Source organism: Taudactylus pleione, unplaced genomic scaffold, assembly GCF_031769625.1.
Source record: "Taudactylus pleione unplaced genomic scaffold, aTauple2 ptg000634l, whole genome shotgun sequence".
Taxonomy (NCBI): Eukaryota; Metazoa; Chordata; class Amphibia; order Anura; family Myobatrachidae; genus Taudactylus; species Taudactylus pleione.
Window position 1 is genome coordinate 1,700,482 of NW_028285036.1, and position 14,390 is coordinate 1,714,871.

Here is a 14,390-nt window from a genome sequence, read left to right on the forward strand (position 1 = left end):
TTGGGGAGGGAGTGGCAGCCAAGAGGAGGTTGGGGAGGGAGTGGCAGCCAAGAGGAGGTTGGGGAAGGAGGGGGAGGGGAGGGAGTGGCAGCCAAGAGGAGGTTGGGGAGGGAGTTGCAGCCAAGAGGAGGTTGGGGAGGGGAGGGAGTGGCAGGGGAGGGGAGGTTGGGGAGGGAGTGGCTGCCAAGAGGAGGTTGGGGAGGGAGTGGCTGCCAAGAGGAGGTTGGGGAGGGAGTGGCAGCCAAGAGGAGGTTGGGGAGGGAGTGGCAGCCGAGGGGGAGGGGATGACAGTCAAGAGGAGGTTGGGGAGGGAGTAGCAGCCAAGAGGAGGTTGGGGAGGGGAGGGAGTGGCAGGGGAGGGGAGGTTGGTGAGGGAGTGGCAGCCAAGAGGAGCTTGGGGAGGGGGTGTAAGCCGAGGGGAGGGAGTGACAGCCAAGGGGAGGTTGGGGAGGGAGTGGCAGGGGAGAGAGTGGGAGGGGAGGGAGTTGCAGTTCGCTATTTGCATCTGAGACTGAATAGGTTGCAGCGATGCAACTTTTTTCTAGATACATTGCGACAGCCCATTTGCGTCCAGCTCTGTGGCGTAGATGTACTAAGACTTGGAGAGAGAGAAAGTGAATTGTGATAAAGTACTAACCAATCAGCTCCTAACTGTCATTTTTCAAACACAGCCTATAAAGTGGCAGTTAGGAACTGATTGGTTGGTACTTTACCTCCTATAAATATTGCAAGTCCCCGTATACTGAAGCGCGACTTTACTTAGAAGTAAACTGTGCAAGAAGGAGAATAGTTGTTTCTTACGACTTTATCTTGGTTGTCGGAATAGCTCTGTGTGCTGACATTGCACAGTCACCATATCCCGCACAGGAGATCACCCGGGGTGACATCTCCCTGCACTTAGTATAGCCGATGACGTCTCCCTGCACTTAGTATAGCCGATGACGTCTCCCTGCACTTAGGATAGCCGATGACGTCTCCCTGCACTTAGGATAGCCGATGACGTCTCCCTGCACTTAGGATAGCCGATGACGTCTCCCTGCACTTAGGATAGCCGATGACGTCTCCCTGCACTTAGGATAGCCGATGACGTCTCCCTGCACTTAGGATAGCCGATGACGTCTCCCTGCACTTAGTATAGCCGATGACGTCTCCCTGCACTTAGGATAGCCGATGACGTCTCCCTGCACTTAGTATAGCCGATGACGTCTCCCTGCACTTAGGATAGCCGATGACGTCTCCCTGCACTTAGGATAGCCGATGACGTCTCCCTGCACTTAGGATAGCCGATGACGTCTCCCTGCACTTAGGATAGCCGATGACGTCTCCCTGCACTTAGGATAGCCGATGACGTCTCCCTGCACTTAGTATAGCTGATGATGTCTCCCTGCACTTAGTATAGCCGATGATGTCTCCCTGCACTTAGTATAGCCGATGACGTCTCCCTGCACTTAGTATAGCCGATGACGTCTCTCTGCACTTAGTATAGCCGATGACGTCTCCCTGCACTTAGGATAGCCGATGACGTCTCCCTGCACTTAGTATAGCCGATGACGTAGCCGCCTGGAGATACATTAGCTCAGTGACTTCCGTGTTTCTGGCGTCTGAGAAAACGACCCCCATAAAAGCGCAGGCTGCGGTATCTGTACATGGGGCCTCCCCCCTGCCTTCAGTGTTAATTCCTCACTAGACAGACGTTTGTTACACCAAGGAACGGGCAGATTGTTATACTGATCATTTATATTGGACTATTGGGAGCCGCCAGCACCTATCCTGGGTGCCTCTCTGGGTCGGGCAGTTAACGCACCTTACACGTGGTCATGTAAATGGCTTCATGAACTGACTGAGTCTCTGTTTGTGCTTTAGGACACAAGTATTCTGGGCCAAGTACAAGATGGGACCAAGAAGCCTCAGATTGACAGCAATAAAGGCAACAACTACAGGATTGTGAAAGAGGTATCGTGTCCCCATCTCCCAGTGTGTAGATTGTTCACCTGTTACCTGCAAACTTCACCCTATCCAGAGCCGGATTAGCAACGGGGCAGCCGGGCCCCCACACCCTGGGGCCCCCCACACTGCATCACCAGAGTCACTAAGGGCCTCATTTATCAACGAGTATGATAACGGTGCTCCAGCCAATCGGCTCCCGACTGTCATCTGTTTGAAAAATGACAGTTGGGAGCTGATTGGCTGGAGCATCATTTATCATAAGTAACATTTTATCACTTGTTGCTTATTAAAAAAACTCTGATAAATGGGCCTCTATAGCTGCTGTTCTCATCTCCGTGTCCTATTTCCCCTTATCCCCAATGGCTTGTTACTTTCCACCGTCTAGCAAACAATAGATGGCTGTCATATCACTCATTTTATGTTCTTTATAGTCGTCATCTGTGGCTTTTATTTTGTTTTAATGCGTTACAGGCATTGAACGATGGTAAACTGCTTGTATAATGCTTCCCCATATGACCTCAGTGGGGTATAAAAAATAAAACTCCAACATTCTGCTTTAAAAAACATCTAAAAAATAAAATGATTAGCAGCTTTCAAGAGCAAAGCAAAGAAACGCAGTAGGCGGGGAGCGCAGGTTCCTGAGAGATCCATTGAGTGGTTAGAGTCAGGATGAGACCCCACTGCTGCGCAGGACTCTTGCGGATACACTAAAAATATCAATGATGCATTTTAAGTCTCAGGACATATTAAAAATTCAGGAAATTTTTTTTTTTTTTTTAGTATTCGTGTGTGTATACACATATACATATATGTGCGTTAATTTTGATATATAGATCAATGGAAATAATGTACTTGAACATGTTATCCACCTTTCTTCCCCGGTGTCGCAGATCCTTATCCGGCTGAGCAAGCTTTGTTCGCAGAGTAAGAAAGGGCGCAACCAGCAGCAGAGACTGTTGAAGAATATGGGGGCTCATTCTGTGGTCCTGGACCTCCTGCAGATTCCATATGAAAAGGTTTGTGCTGAAATGTGCTAGAGTTACGCCTGAGGATTGGAGCACGACTCCTAGCGTCCACTTCCACAGCATTCTGGGAGTTGTAGTCTGTATCGCAGAAACAGCTGACAGTCCTGGGTTGTTTCATGGATTTGAACAGGGAACTGGGTAGTTTGTCGCTGCGGCATAGACAGCAGTCAGAACTTAGATGCTGTAGAATAGTCCCTTACAGCCATGCGGGGAGGGTATATCGTGACCTACGTTTGGGGACATTAATTCACCTCGGCTCTGCATTTTCAGACGGATGATAAAATGAATGAGATCATGACCCTCGCTCACAACTTCCTGCAAAATTTCTGCCGTGGAAACCTCCAGAATCAAATCCTTCTGCACAAAAATCTGAACCTCTTCCTGACTCCAGGGGTAAGTGGGCAAACTGCTTATAACAAAAATAGGAACACTGGATACAGGGGGTGTGATATAAACGTTTGACAGTCAATAGGTCGGCACCAAATAGTCGACTGATAACAGGTTGACAGGTTCAAATGGTTGACACTCAAATTTAATCCTAATGCTAACCCTCCCCCTATTGCCTAACGCTAACCCTCCCCCTATTGCCTAACGCTAACCCTCCCCCTACTGCTTAACGCTAACCCTCCCCCTAGTGCCTAACGCTAACCCTCCCCCTAGTGCCTAACGCTAACCCTCCCCCTAGTGCCTAACGCTAACCCTCCCCCTAGTGCCTAACGCTAACCCTCCCCCTAGTGCCTAACGCTAACCCTCCCCCTGGTGCCTAACGCTAACCCTCCCCCTGGTGCCTAACGCTAACCCTCCCCCTGGTGCCTAAGGCTAACCCTCCCCCTGGTGCCTAAGGCTAACCCTCCCCCTGGTGCCTAAGGCTAACCCTCCCCCTGGTGCCTAAGGCTAGCCCAACCCCTGGTGCCTAAGGCTAGCCCAACCCCTGGTGCCTAAGGCTAGCCCAACCCCTGGTGCCTAAGGCTAGCCCAACCCCTGGTGCCTAAGGCTAGCCCAACCCCTGGTGCCTAAGGCTAGCCCAACCCCTGGTGCCTAAGGCTAGCCCAACCCCTGGTGCCTAAGGCTAGCCCAACCCCTGGTGCCTAAGGCTAGCCCAACCCCTGGTGCCTAAGGCTAGCCCAACCCCTGGTGCCTAAGGCTAGCCCAACCCCTGGTGCCTAAGGCTAGCCCAACCCCTGGTGCCTAAGGCTAGCCCAACCCCTGGTGCCTAAGGCTAGCCCAACCCCTGGTGCCTAAGGCTAGCCCAACCCCTGGTGCCTAAGGCTAGCCTGGTGCCTAAGGCTAGCCCTCCCCATAGTGCCTAACGCTAACCCTCCCCCTAGTGCCTAACGCTAACCCTCCCCCTAGTGCCTAACGCTAACCCTCCCCCTAGTGCCTAACGCTAACCCTCCCCCTAGTGCCTAACGCTAACCCTCCCCCTAGTGCCTAAGGCTAGCCCAACCCCTGGTGCCTAACGCTAACCTTAAAAATGTTGAAAAAAAATATTTTTTTAAAAGTGACCATTTCAGCCTGTCGACCTTTTGTCCCTGTCGACATATTGCATGTTGACCATCTGGTGTTGACCTACTGACTGTCTACCTATTCACATTGTCGATCAGATTTCGGATACATTTGAAGAACTGATCGTAATAGTAAAAGACTGTCTATATAAAGGGGCTGAACTTTTTTGCAAAATCCATCATTTTTTTTTAAATATTGGGGCTTACATTTATCACAATATCTAAAAAATATTAAATACCCCCACTTACCCCCTTGGATAGGGGGGGGGGTCTCCATAGTTTGCTCTATAAAACAGATCCTTGTAACTGTATAATTACTATTTTAGTGGGTAATCGGGCACCATAAATGCGGATTTGGCGATCCATCATTTGACACTGCCCAACGACTGTAGTGATCATTCTAGCACCCCGCACCTGTCACACCCCGTGCAGTTCCTCTCTCCTGCCTGGGGTGTCGCTCTCTGCTCTGGTGCTACTAGCACACTCTGGTCTGTGTCTCAGCAGTTTGTTGCTTTAGCTGAGTGTGCTAGAAGCACCAGAGCATAGCGCGAACCCCAGGTTAGAGTGAACTAATTTGCTCCTGTGTTCCCGTTACAGCTTCTGGAAGCCGAGACCATGAGAAACATCTTCATGAACAACTATATCTTATGCAACGAGATCAGTGACCGGGTGGTCCAGCACTTCGTACACTGCGTGGAGACCCACGGGCGCCACGTGGAGTACCTGCGCTTCCTGCAGACCGTTGTGAAGGCCGATGGGAAGTACGTCAAGAAGTGCCAGGATATCGTGATGACCGAGGTAAAAGATTTCTTCATTAATCCACGTTACGGCTTACAGACAATTACCGGTACCGATAGAAATAACCACTGTGGCAACAGGAATAAACTGAAAGAATTAAATAAAAATGTGCATGTTATTCATTGTTTTACCTGGAATTGTGACAGATATAAAATAGCGCTGCCCAGTACGTACGTTAGTTACTGGGCAGCGCTCGGTCTCTCCCTGCCAGCTGTGAGCGCTGATGTTTATCAGCAATATGGCGGTGTAGGGGCGGAGCTGCGCTCAGTTCGCTATTTACATACCAGGTGTATTTGCCAAACGGAAAGTTAAAAGTACAATATGTGTGTTTTAAGCTGCATACACACACAACGATTTTGTTACCAACGATTTTATGAACGATTTTCTTTCAGATTTTTTAAAGTGTCATGAACGATCTTTTTGAACTACAAACGATTTTTGCATATTCCCTTAATGAAAATCGTTGAGTTGACAAGTCTGACTGAACTACAAACGTGAACGCGCATGAACGATAATCGTTCATCGTTTGACTCAGAAAGTGAAAGATTTTTTCAAACGATTATCGTTTAACGATTAATCGTTCAGAAAATGCAGCTTTAAGCTGCATACACACAACGGTTTTTTGAACGATTATCGTTGAATGATAATCGTTTGAAACAATCGTTCACTTTCTGAGTCAAACGATGAACGATTACCATTCATGCGCGTTCACGTTTGTAGTTCAGTCAGACTTTTCAACTGAACGATTTTCATTAAGGGAATATGCAAAAATCGTTTGTAGTTCAACAAAATCGTTCATTACACTTTAAAAAGTCTGACAGAAAATCGTTCATAAAATTCGTTGTGTGTATGCACCTTATGAATAAACCTTTGTCGTTATTTTAAAGAGGGAAAAACCCATTTGCCACCACCCTGACAGGCCCTGTGTAAGGCCTCTTATCGATGTGCTATAACATAGATACATTGATAAGGTACTTTGGGTTTTTTCTTGTGAAGATACGTAATGTGACCTCCTATGCGAGCGACTGGCTGCGAGCTGGATTATACAGAGCTCATACTCTCTGTGTAATAATTAAGCATGGAGAAGGACCAGTGATTAATGTCACAGTAAGAGGCTGATTTATCCGCAATGTCCCAGACCCGTGTGATTTATTACAGCGCAGGTCATAGCCCCTCAATCACAATTTATTTTCAGCATTTATATACTGCTGGTATAGGGCTTTCTGCGAGCTACCGGAAACTAAAGGGGGAAAAAAAAAATCAAATATAATAATGAATGCTTTCCTGGCTCTGCTGGAGAGGGACCAATTTAAAGGACCAGAAACCTAAGGATCTCGGTTTGTCTCCATTGTATTTAAAGGCTATATGTGTAGACACAAGGAGGCAACTAGCTTGTATTTATTTAGTTTAACTTCAACACCCAGTATAACATATGTTAGTTCCAACGTTAAGCTAAGTTTCTTTAGCCTATTTATTAAACTGGACGCGATATGTTGTGTCGACATAATCTGAATGCTGACATGCAACACATCTACATTGGCCACAGTGACACTCATGTTGACATAATTAGAATGTTGACAACACATCCCTGGTGGTCTAGTTGTGACTTACCTGTGTCGGCGAGTCCAGCGGTTATGTCCTGATGAATTCAGGTGGATTTTGCCGCCCTTCTGTCGGTGAGTATATTGCTAACTGCTAACTATCCATCTAGTGCCTAACCCTAACCCCCCTCCAGTAGCCTAACCCTTACCCTTCCTCTAGTGTCCAATCCTAACCTTCCCCCTAGTGCCTAACCCCCCTCCCGTAGCCTAACCCTTCCTCTAGTGTCCAATCCTAACCTTCCCCGTAGTGCCTAACCCCCCTCCCGTAGCCTAACCCTAACCCTTCCTCTAGTGTCCAATCCTAACCTTCCCCCCTAGTGCCTAACCCTAATCCTCACCTCCCATAGTCTAACCCTCTCCCTTGTGCCTAACCCTAACAGTCCCCTAGTGCCTAACCCAAACCCCCCTCCCGTAGCCTAACCCTTACCCTTCCTCTAGTGCCCAATCCTAACCTTCCCCGTAGTGTCTAACCCCCCTCCCGTAGCCTAACCCTTACCCTTCCTCTAGTGTCCAATCCTAACCTTCCCTGTAGTGCCTAACCCCCCTCCCGTAGCCTAACCCTTACCCTTCCTCTAGTGTGCAATCCTAACCTTCCCCGTAGTGCCTAACCCCCCTCCCGTAGCCTAACCCTTACCCTTACTCTAGTGTCCAATCCTTACCTTCCCCGTAGTGCCTAACCCCCCTCCCGTAGCCTAACCCTTACCCTTCCTGTAGTGTCCAATCCTAACCTTCCCCGTAGTGCCTAACCCCCCTCCCGTAGCCTAACCCTTACCCTTCCTCTAGTGTCCAATCCTAACCTTCCCCGTAGTGCCTAACCCCCCTCCTGTAGCCTAACCCTTACCCTTCCTCTAGTGTCCAATCCTAACCTCCCCCGTAGTGCCTAACCCCCCCTCCCGTAGCCTAACCCTTACCCTTCCTCTAGTGTCCAATCCTAACCTTCCCCCTAGTGCCTAACCCTAATCCTCACCTCCCATAGTCTAACCCTCCCCCTTGTGCTTAACCCTAACACTCCCCTTGTTCCTAACCCACCCCCTAGTGCCTATCCCTAACATACCCCTTGTTCCTAACCCACCCCTTAGTGCCTATCCCTAACATACCCCTTGTTCCTAACCCTCATCCCTATTGCCTAGCCCTAACCCTCACTTCCCGTAGCCTAACCCTAAACCCCCCTAATGCCTAAACCTAACTTTCCCCCTAGTGCCTAACCCTCCCCTGCCATAGCCTAACCCTAACCTTCCCCCTAGTGCCTAACCATCCCCTCTAGTAGTCTAATCCTAACCTTCCCCCTAGTGCCTAACCCTAATCATCCATCTAGTGCCTAACCCTTCCCTCCCATACCCTAACCCTCTCCCTATTGCCTAACCCTGTCCTTCCCCCAGTGCCTAACCCTAACCATCTGACTTGCCTAACTCTCCCCTCTCGTAGCCTAACCCTCCCCTCTCATAGCCTAACCCTATCCTTCCCCCCTCGTACCTACCCATCCCCTAGTGCCTAACCCTAACCGTCCCCCTAGTGCCTAACCCTAACCGTCTCCCTAGTGCCTAACCCTAACCGTCTCCCTAGTGCCTAACCCTAACCGTCTCCCTAGTGCCTAACCCTAACCTTCCCCCTAGTGCCTAACCCTAACATTCCCCCTAGTGCCTAACCCTAACATTCCCCCTAGTGCCTAACCCTAACATTCCCCCTAGTGCCTAACCCTAACATTCCCCCTAGTGCCTAACCCTAACATTCCCCCTAGTGCCTAACCCTAACATTCCCCCTAGTGCCTAACCCTAAACTTCCCTCTAGTGCTTAACTCTAACTTTCCCTCTAGTGCCTAACCCTAACCCTCCCCTCTCATAGCCTAACCCTAACCTTCCCCCTAGTGCCTAACCCTAACCTTCCCCCTAGTGCCTAACCTTCTCCCTAGTGCCTAACCCTAACGCTCCGCTCCTGTAGCCTAACCCTGCCCCTTAGTGCCTAACCCTATCCTTCCCCCTAGTGCCTAACCCTAACCTTCCCCCTAGTGCCTAACCTTAACCTTCCCCCTAGTGCCTAACCCTATCCTTCCCCCTAGTGCCTAACCCTAACCTTCCCCCTAGTGCCTAACCCTAACCTTCCTCCTAGTGCCTAACCCTAACCTTCCCCCTAGTGCCTAACCCTATCCTTCCCCCTAGTGCCTAACCCTAACCTTCCCCCTAGTGCCTAACCCTAACCTTCCTCCTAGTGCCTAACCCTAACCTTCCCCCTAGTGCCTAAACCTAACTCTCCGCTCCTGTAGCCTAACCCTGCCCCCTAGTGCCTAACCCTAACCCTGCGCTCCTGTAGCCTAACCCTGCCCCCTAGTGCCTAACCCTATCCTTCCCCCTAGTGCCTAACCCTAACCCTTCGCTCCTGTAGCCTAACCCTAACCCTGTGTTCCTGTAGCCTATGACTAACCCTCCTCTCCCATAGCCTAACCCTAACCCTGCCCCCTGCAAAATCTCACGGTGTCCGCTGGTCTCTTCGCCGTTCCCCTCAACCCCCGTGCTTTGGAAAGTGACATAGTTATACAGCTTTTATATGCAGTTGTAAAATAACTTCCCACAATTCTGTTGCTGTGTTTTATGTGTCCCTTTAGCTGGTGAGTGCCCTAACCCTCACTTCCCGTAGCCTAACCCTAAACCCCCCTAATGCCTAAACCTAACTTTCCCCCTAGTGCCTAACCCTCCCCTGCCATAGCCTAACCCTAACCTTCCCCCTAGTGCCTAACCATCCCCTCTAGTAGTCTAACCCTAACCTTCCCCCTAGTGCCTAACCCTAACCTTCCCCCTAGTGCCTAACCCTAACCTTCCCCCTAGTGCCTAACCCTAACCTTCCCCCTAGTGCCTAAACCTAACTCTCCGCTCCTGTAGCCTAACCCTGCCCCCTAGTGCCTAACCCTAACCCTGCGCTCCTGTAGCCTAACCCTGCCCCCTAGTGCCTAACCCTATCCTTCCCCCTAGTGCCTAACCCTAACCCTTCGCTCCTGTAGCCTAACCCTAACCCTGTGTTCCTGTAGCCTATGACTAACCCTCCTCTCCCATAGCCTAACCCTAACCCTGCCCCCTGCAAAATCTCACGGTGTCCGCTGGTCTCTTCGCCGTTCCCCTCAACCCCCGTGCTTTGGAAAGTGACATAGTTATACAGCTTTTATATGCAGTTGTAAAATAACTTCCCACAATTCTGTTGCTGTGTTTTATGTGTCCCTTTAGCTGGTGAGTGGTGTCAGGTTTTATAAACGGGCGTAAAAATAGATTGTAAAATACGGCTGAGCGTAACTGCTCTTTATATATAGGATCCGTCAGGACAAATCACATACACAGGTGTATTATATTATCTTAGGAGAACCTATTAGGGAAATGTGGATAGACTGCGGTCCAAAGTATATGAGAAACATTTCCTAAATAAAAGTAAAGAGATTTAAATGGGTTTTCACTTTAAAGTTCTATTTTACACAAGGGGAGATGTATCAATCAAACAAACGGAGGAGTTTCCCATAGCAACCAATCAGCTTATACAGTAGATATTTTATCTAGTAACATTCTATATAAGGATATCCAGAATCCGGTTGCCATGGTCAACTTTTCCCACTTTGTCCTCTTGTTTGATACATCTCCCCCCTAAATCTTTTCCATTCCCAATAAGAGTACTTTGGTGGGTATCTGGTTATATGAGAGGGGGGTAATTTAAAAGCCTTCTGGCTGCTATGTGGGGTCTCCCCTGCTATAGAGAAGGTTAAGCCGCGCCGCAGGTGATTGGCAGATATCTCGGCGAGTCCCCCCGAAATATTCCGTAACACCTTTTTTTCTTTTTTTCCAGCGTTTTGGCTTAAAGTAGCGATCGCTTTACACATACTGTAATTACTAGTACCCATCCCATCCAGGGCACCCCACTCTAATTACCCGCACTTCCTGCCCCCTCTGAGCAATCACATACTGTAATAATTAGTTCCCATCCAGGGCACCCCACTCTAAGGCCATTACCCGCACTTCCTGCCCCCTCTGAGCAATCACATACTGTAATAACTACTACACATCCCATCCAGGGCACCCCACTCTAAGGCCATTACCCGCACTTCCTGCCCCCTCTGAGCAATCACATACTGTAATAACTAGTTTCCATCCAGGGCACCCCACTCTAAGGCCATTACCTGCACTTCCTGCCCCCTCTGAGCAATCACATACTGTAATAACTAGTTCCCATCCCATCCAGGGCACCCCACTCTAAGGCCATTACCTGCACTTCCTGCCCCCTCTGAGCAATCACATACTGTAATTACTAGTTCCCATCCCATCCAGGGCCCCCACTCTAATTACCCGCACTTCCTGCCCCCTCTGAGCAATCACATACTGTAATAACTACTACACATCCCATCCAGGGCACCCCACTCTAAGGCCATTACCTGCACTTCCTGCTCCCTATGAGCAATCACATACTGAAATAACTAGTTCCCATCCCATCCAGGGCACCCCACTCTAATTACCCGCACTTCCTGCCCCCTCTGAGCAATCACATACTGTAATAACTAGTTCTCATCCCATCCAGGGCTCCCCACTCTAATGCCATTACCCGCACTTCCTGCCCCCTCTGAGCAATCACATACTGTAATAACTAGTTTCCATCCAGGGCACCCCACTCTAAGGCCATTACCTGCACTTCCTGCCCCCTCTGAGCAATCACATACTGTAATAACTAGTTCCCATCCCATCCAGGGAACCCCACTCTAAGGCCATTACCTGCACTTCCTGCCCCCTCTGAGCAATCACATACTGTAATTACTAGTTCCCATCCCATCCAGGGCCCCCCACTCTAATTACCCGCACTTCCTGCCCCCTCTGAGCAATCACATACTGTAATAACTACTACACATCCCATCCAGGGCACCCCACTCTAAGGCCATTACCTGCACTTCCTGCTCCCTATGAGCAATCACATACTGAAATAACTAGTTCCCATCCCATCCAGGGCACCCCACTCTAATTACCCGCACTTCCTGCCCCCTCTGAGCAATCACATACTGTAATAACTAGTTCTCATCCCATCCAGGGCTCCCCACTCTAATGCCATTACCCGCACTTCCTGCCCCCTCTGAGCAATCACATACTGTAATAACTAGTTCCCATCCAGGGCACCCCACTCTAAGGCCATTACCCGCACTTCCTGCCCTCTCTGAGCAATCACATACTGTAATAACTAGTTCCCATCCCATCCAGGGCTCCCCACTCTAATTACCCGCACTTCCTGCCCCCTCTGAGCAATCACATACTGTAATAACTAGTTCCCATCCCATCCAGGGCACCCCACTCTAAGGCCATTACCCGCACTTCCTGCCCCCTCTGAGCAATCACATACTGTAATAACTAGTTCCCATCCCATCCAGGGCACCCCACTCTAATTACCAGCGCTTCCTGCCCCCTCTGAGCAATCACATACTGTAATAACTAGTTCCCATCCCATCCAGGGCTCCCCACTCTAATTACCTGCACTTCCTGCCCCCTCTGAGCAATCACATACTGTAATAACTAGTTCCCATCCCATCCAGGGCACCCCACTCTAATTACCAGCGCTTCCTGCCCCCTCTGAGCAATCACATACTGTAATAACTACTACACATCCCATCCAGGGCTCCCCACTCTAATTACCCGCACTTCCTGCCCCCTCTGAGCAATCACATACTGTAATAACTAGTTCCCATCCCATCCAGGGCACCCCACTCTAAGGCCATTACCTGCACTTCCTGCCCCCTCTGAGCAATCACATACTGTAATTACTAGTTCCCATCCCATCCAGGGCCCCCCACTCTAATTACCCGCACTTCCTGCCCCCTCTGAGCAATCACATACTGTAATAACTACTACACATCCCATCCAGGGCACCCCACTCTAAGGCCATTACCTGCACTTCCTGCTCCCTATGAGCAATCACATACTGAAATAACTAGTTCCCATCCCATCCAGGGCACCCCACTCTAATTACCCGCACTTCCTGCCCCCTCTGAGCAATCACATACTGTAATAACTAGTTCTCATCCCATCCAGGGCATCCCACTCTAGTGCCATTACCCGCACTTCCTGCCCCCTCTGAGCAATCACATACTGTAATAACTAGTTCCCATCCAGGGCACCCCACTCTAATGCCATTACCCGCACTTCCTGCCCCCTCTGAGCAATCACATACTGTAATAACTAGTTCCCATCCAGGGCACCCCACTCTAAGGCCATTACCCGCACTTCCTGCCCTCTCTGAGCAATCACATACTGTAATAACTAGTTCCCATCCCATCCAGGGCTCCCCACTCTAATTACCCGCACTTCCTGCCCCCTCTGAGCAATCACATACTGTAATAACTAGTTCCCATCCCATCCAGGGCACCCCACTCTAAGGCCATTACCCGCACTTCCTGCCCCCTCTGAGCAATCACATACTGTAATAACTAGTTCCCATCCCATCCAGGGCACCCCACTCTAAGGCCATTACCTGCACTTCCTGCCCCCTCTGAGCAATCACATACTGTAATAACTAGTTCCCATCCCATCCAGGGCTCCCCACTCTAATTACCTGCACTTCCTGCCCCCTCTGAGCAATCACATACTGTAATAACTAGTTCCCATCCCATCCAGGGCACCCCACTCTAATTACCCGCACTTCCTGCCCCCTCTGAGCAATCACATACTGTAATAACTCGTTCCCATCCCATCCAGGGCACCCCACTCTAAGGCCATTACCCGCACTTCCTGCCCCCTCTGAGCAATCACATACTGTAATAACTAGTTCCCATCCCATCCAGGGCACCCCACTCTAATTACCCGCACTTCCTGCCCCCTCTGAGCAATCACATACTGTAATAACTCGTTCCCATCCCATCCAGGGCACCCCACTCTAAGGCCATTACCCGCACTTCCTGCCCCCTCTGAGCAATCACATACTGTAATAACTAGTTCCCATCCCATCCAGGGCCCCCCACTCTAATTACCCGCACTTCCTGCCCCCTCTGAGCAATCACATACTGTAATAACTAGTTCCCATCCCATCCAGGGCACCCCACTCTAAGGCCATTACCCGCACTTCCTGCCCCCTCTGAGCAATCACATACTGTAATAACTAGTTCCCATCCCATCCAGGGCACCCCACTCTAATTACCCGCACTTCCTGCCCCCTCTGAGCAATCACATACTGTAATAACTACTACACATCCCATCCAGGGCTCCCCACTCTAAGGCCATTACCCGCACTTCCTGCCCCCTCTGAGCAATCACATACTGTAATAACTAGTTCCCATCCCATCCAGGGCACCCCACTCTAAGGCCATTACCCGCACTTCCTGCCCCCTCTGAGCAATCACATACTGTAATAACTCGTTCCCATCCCATCCAGGGCACCCCACTCTAATTACCAGCGCTTCCTGCCCCCTCCGAGCAATCACATACTGTAATAACTAGTTCCCATCCCATCCAGGGCACCCCACTCTAAGGCCATTACCCGCACTTCCTGCCCCCTCTGAGCAGTCACATACT

General features: G+C 50.0%; 1 protein-coding gene across 1 annotated transcript in view; it reads left to right on the forward strand.

Annotated features, from left to right (window-relative positions):
* ITPR2 (inositol 1,4,5-trisphosphate receptor type 2) overlaps positions 1 to 14,390 on the forward strand; it is a 318,547-nt gene that overhangs the window by 171,009 nt on the left and 133,148 nt on the right. Inside the window, exons 27-30 of the mRNA XM_088454805.1 lie at positions 1,864 to 1,953; positions 2,838 to 2,963; positions 3,243 to 3,365; positions 5,075 to 5,275. Of these exons, the coding sequence (XP_088310931.1) occupies positions 1,864 to 1,953; positions 2,838 to 2,963; positions 3,243 to 3,365; positions 5,075 to 5,275 (540 nt within the window). The remainder of the gene's footprint in view (positions 1 to 1,863; positions 1,954 to 2,837; positions 2,964 to 3,242; positions 3,366 to 5,074; positions 5,276 to 14,390) is intronic.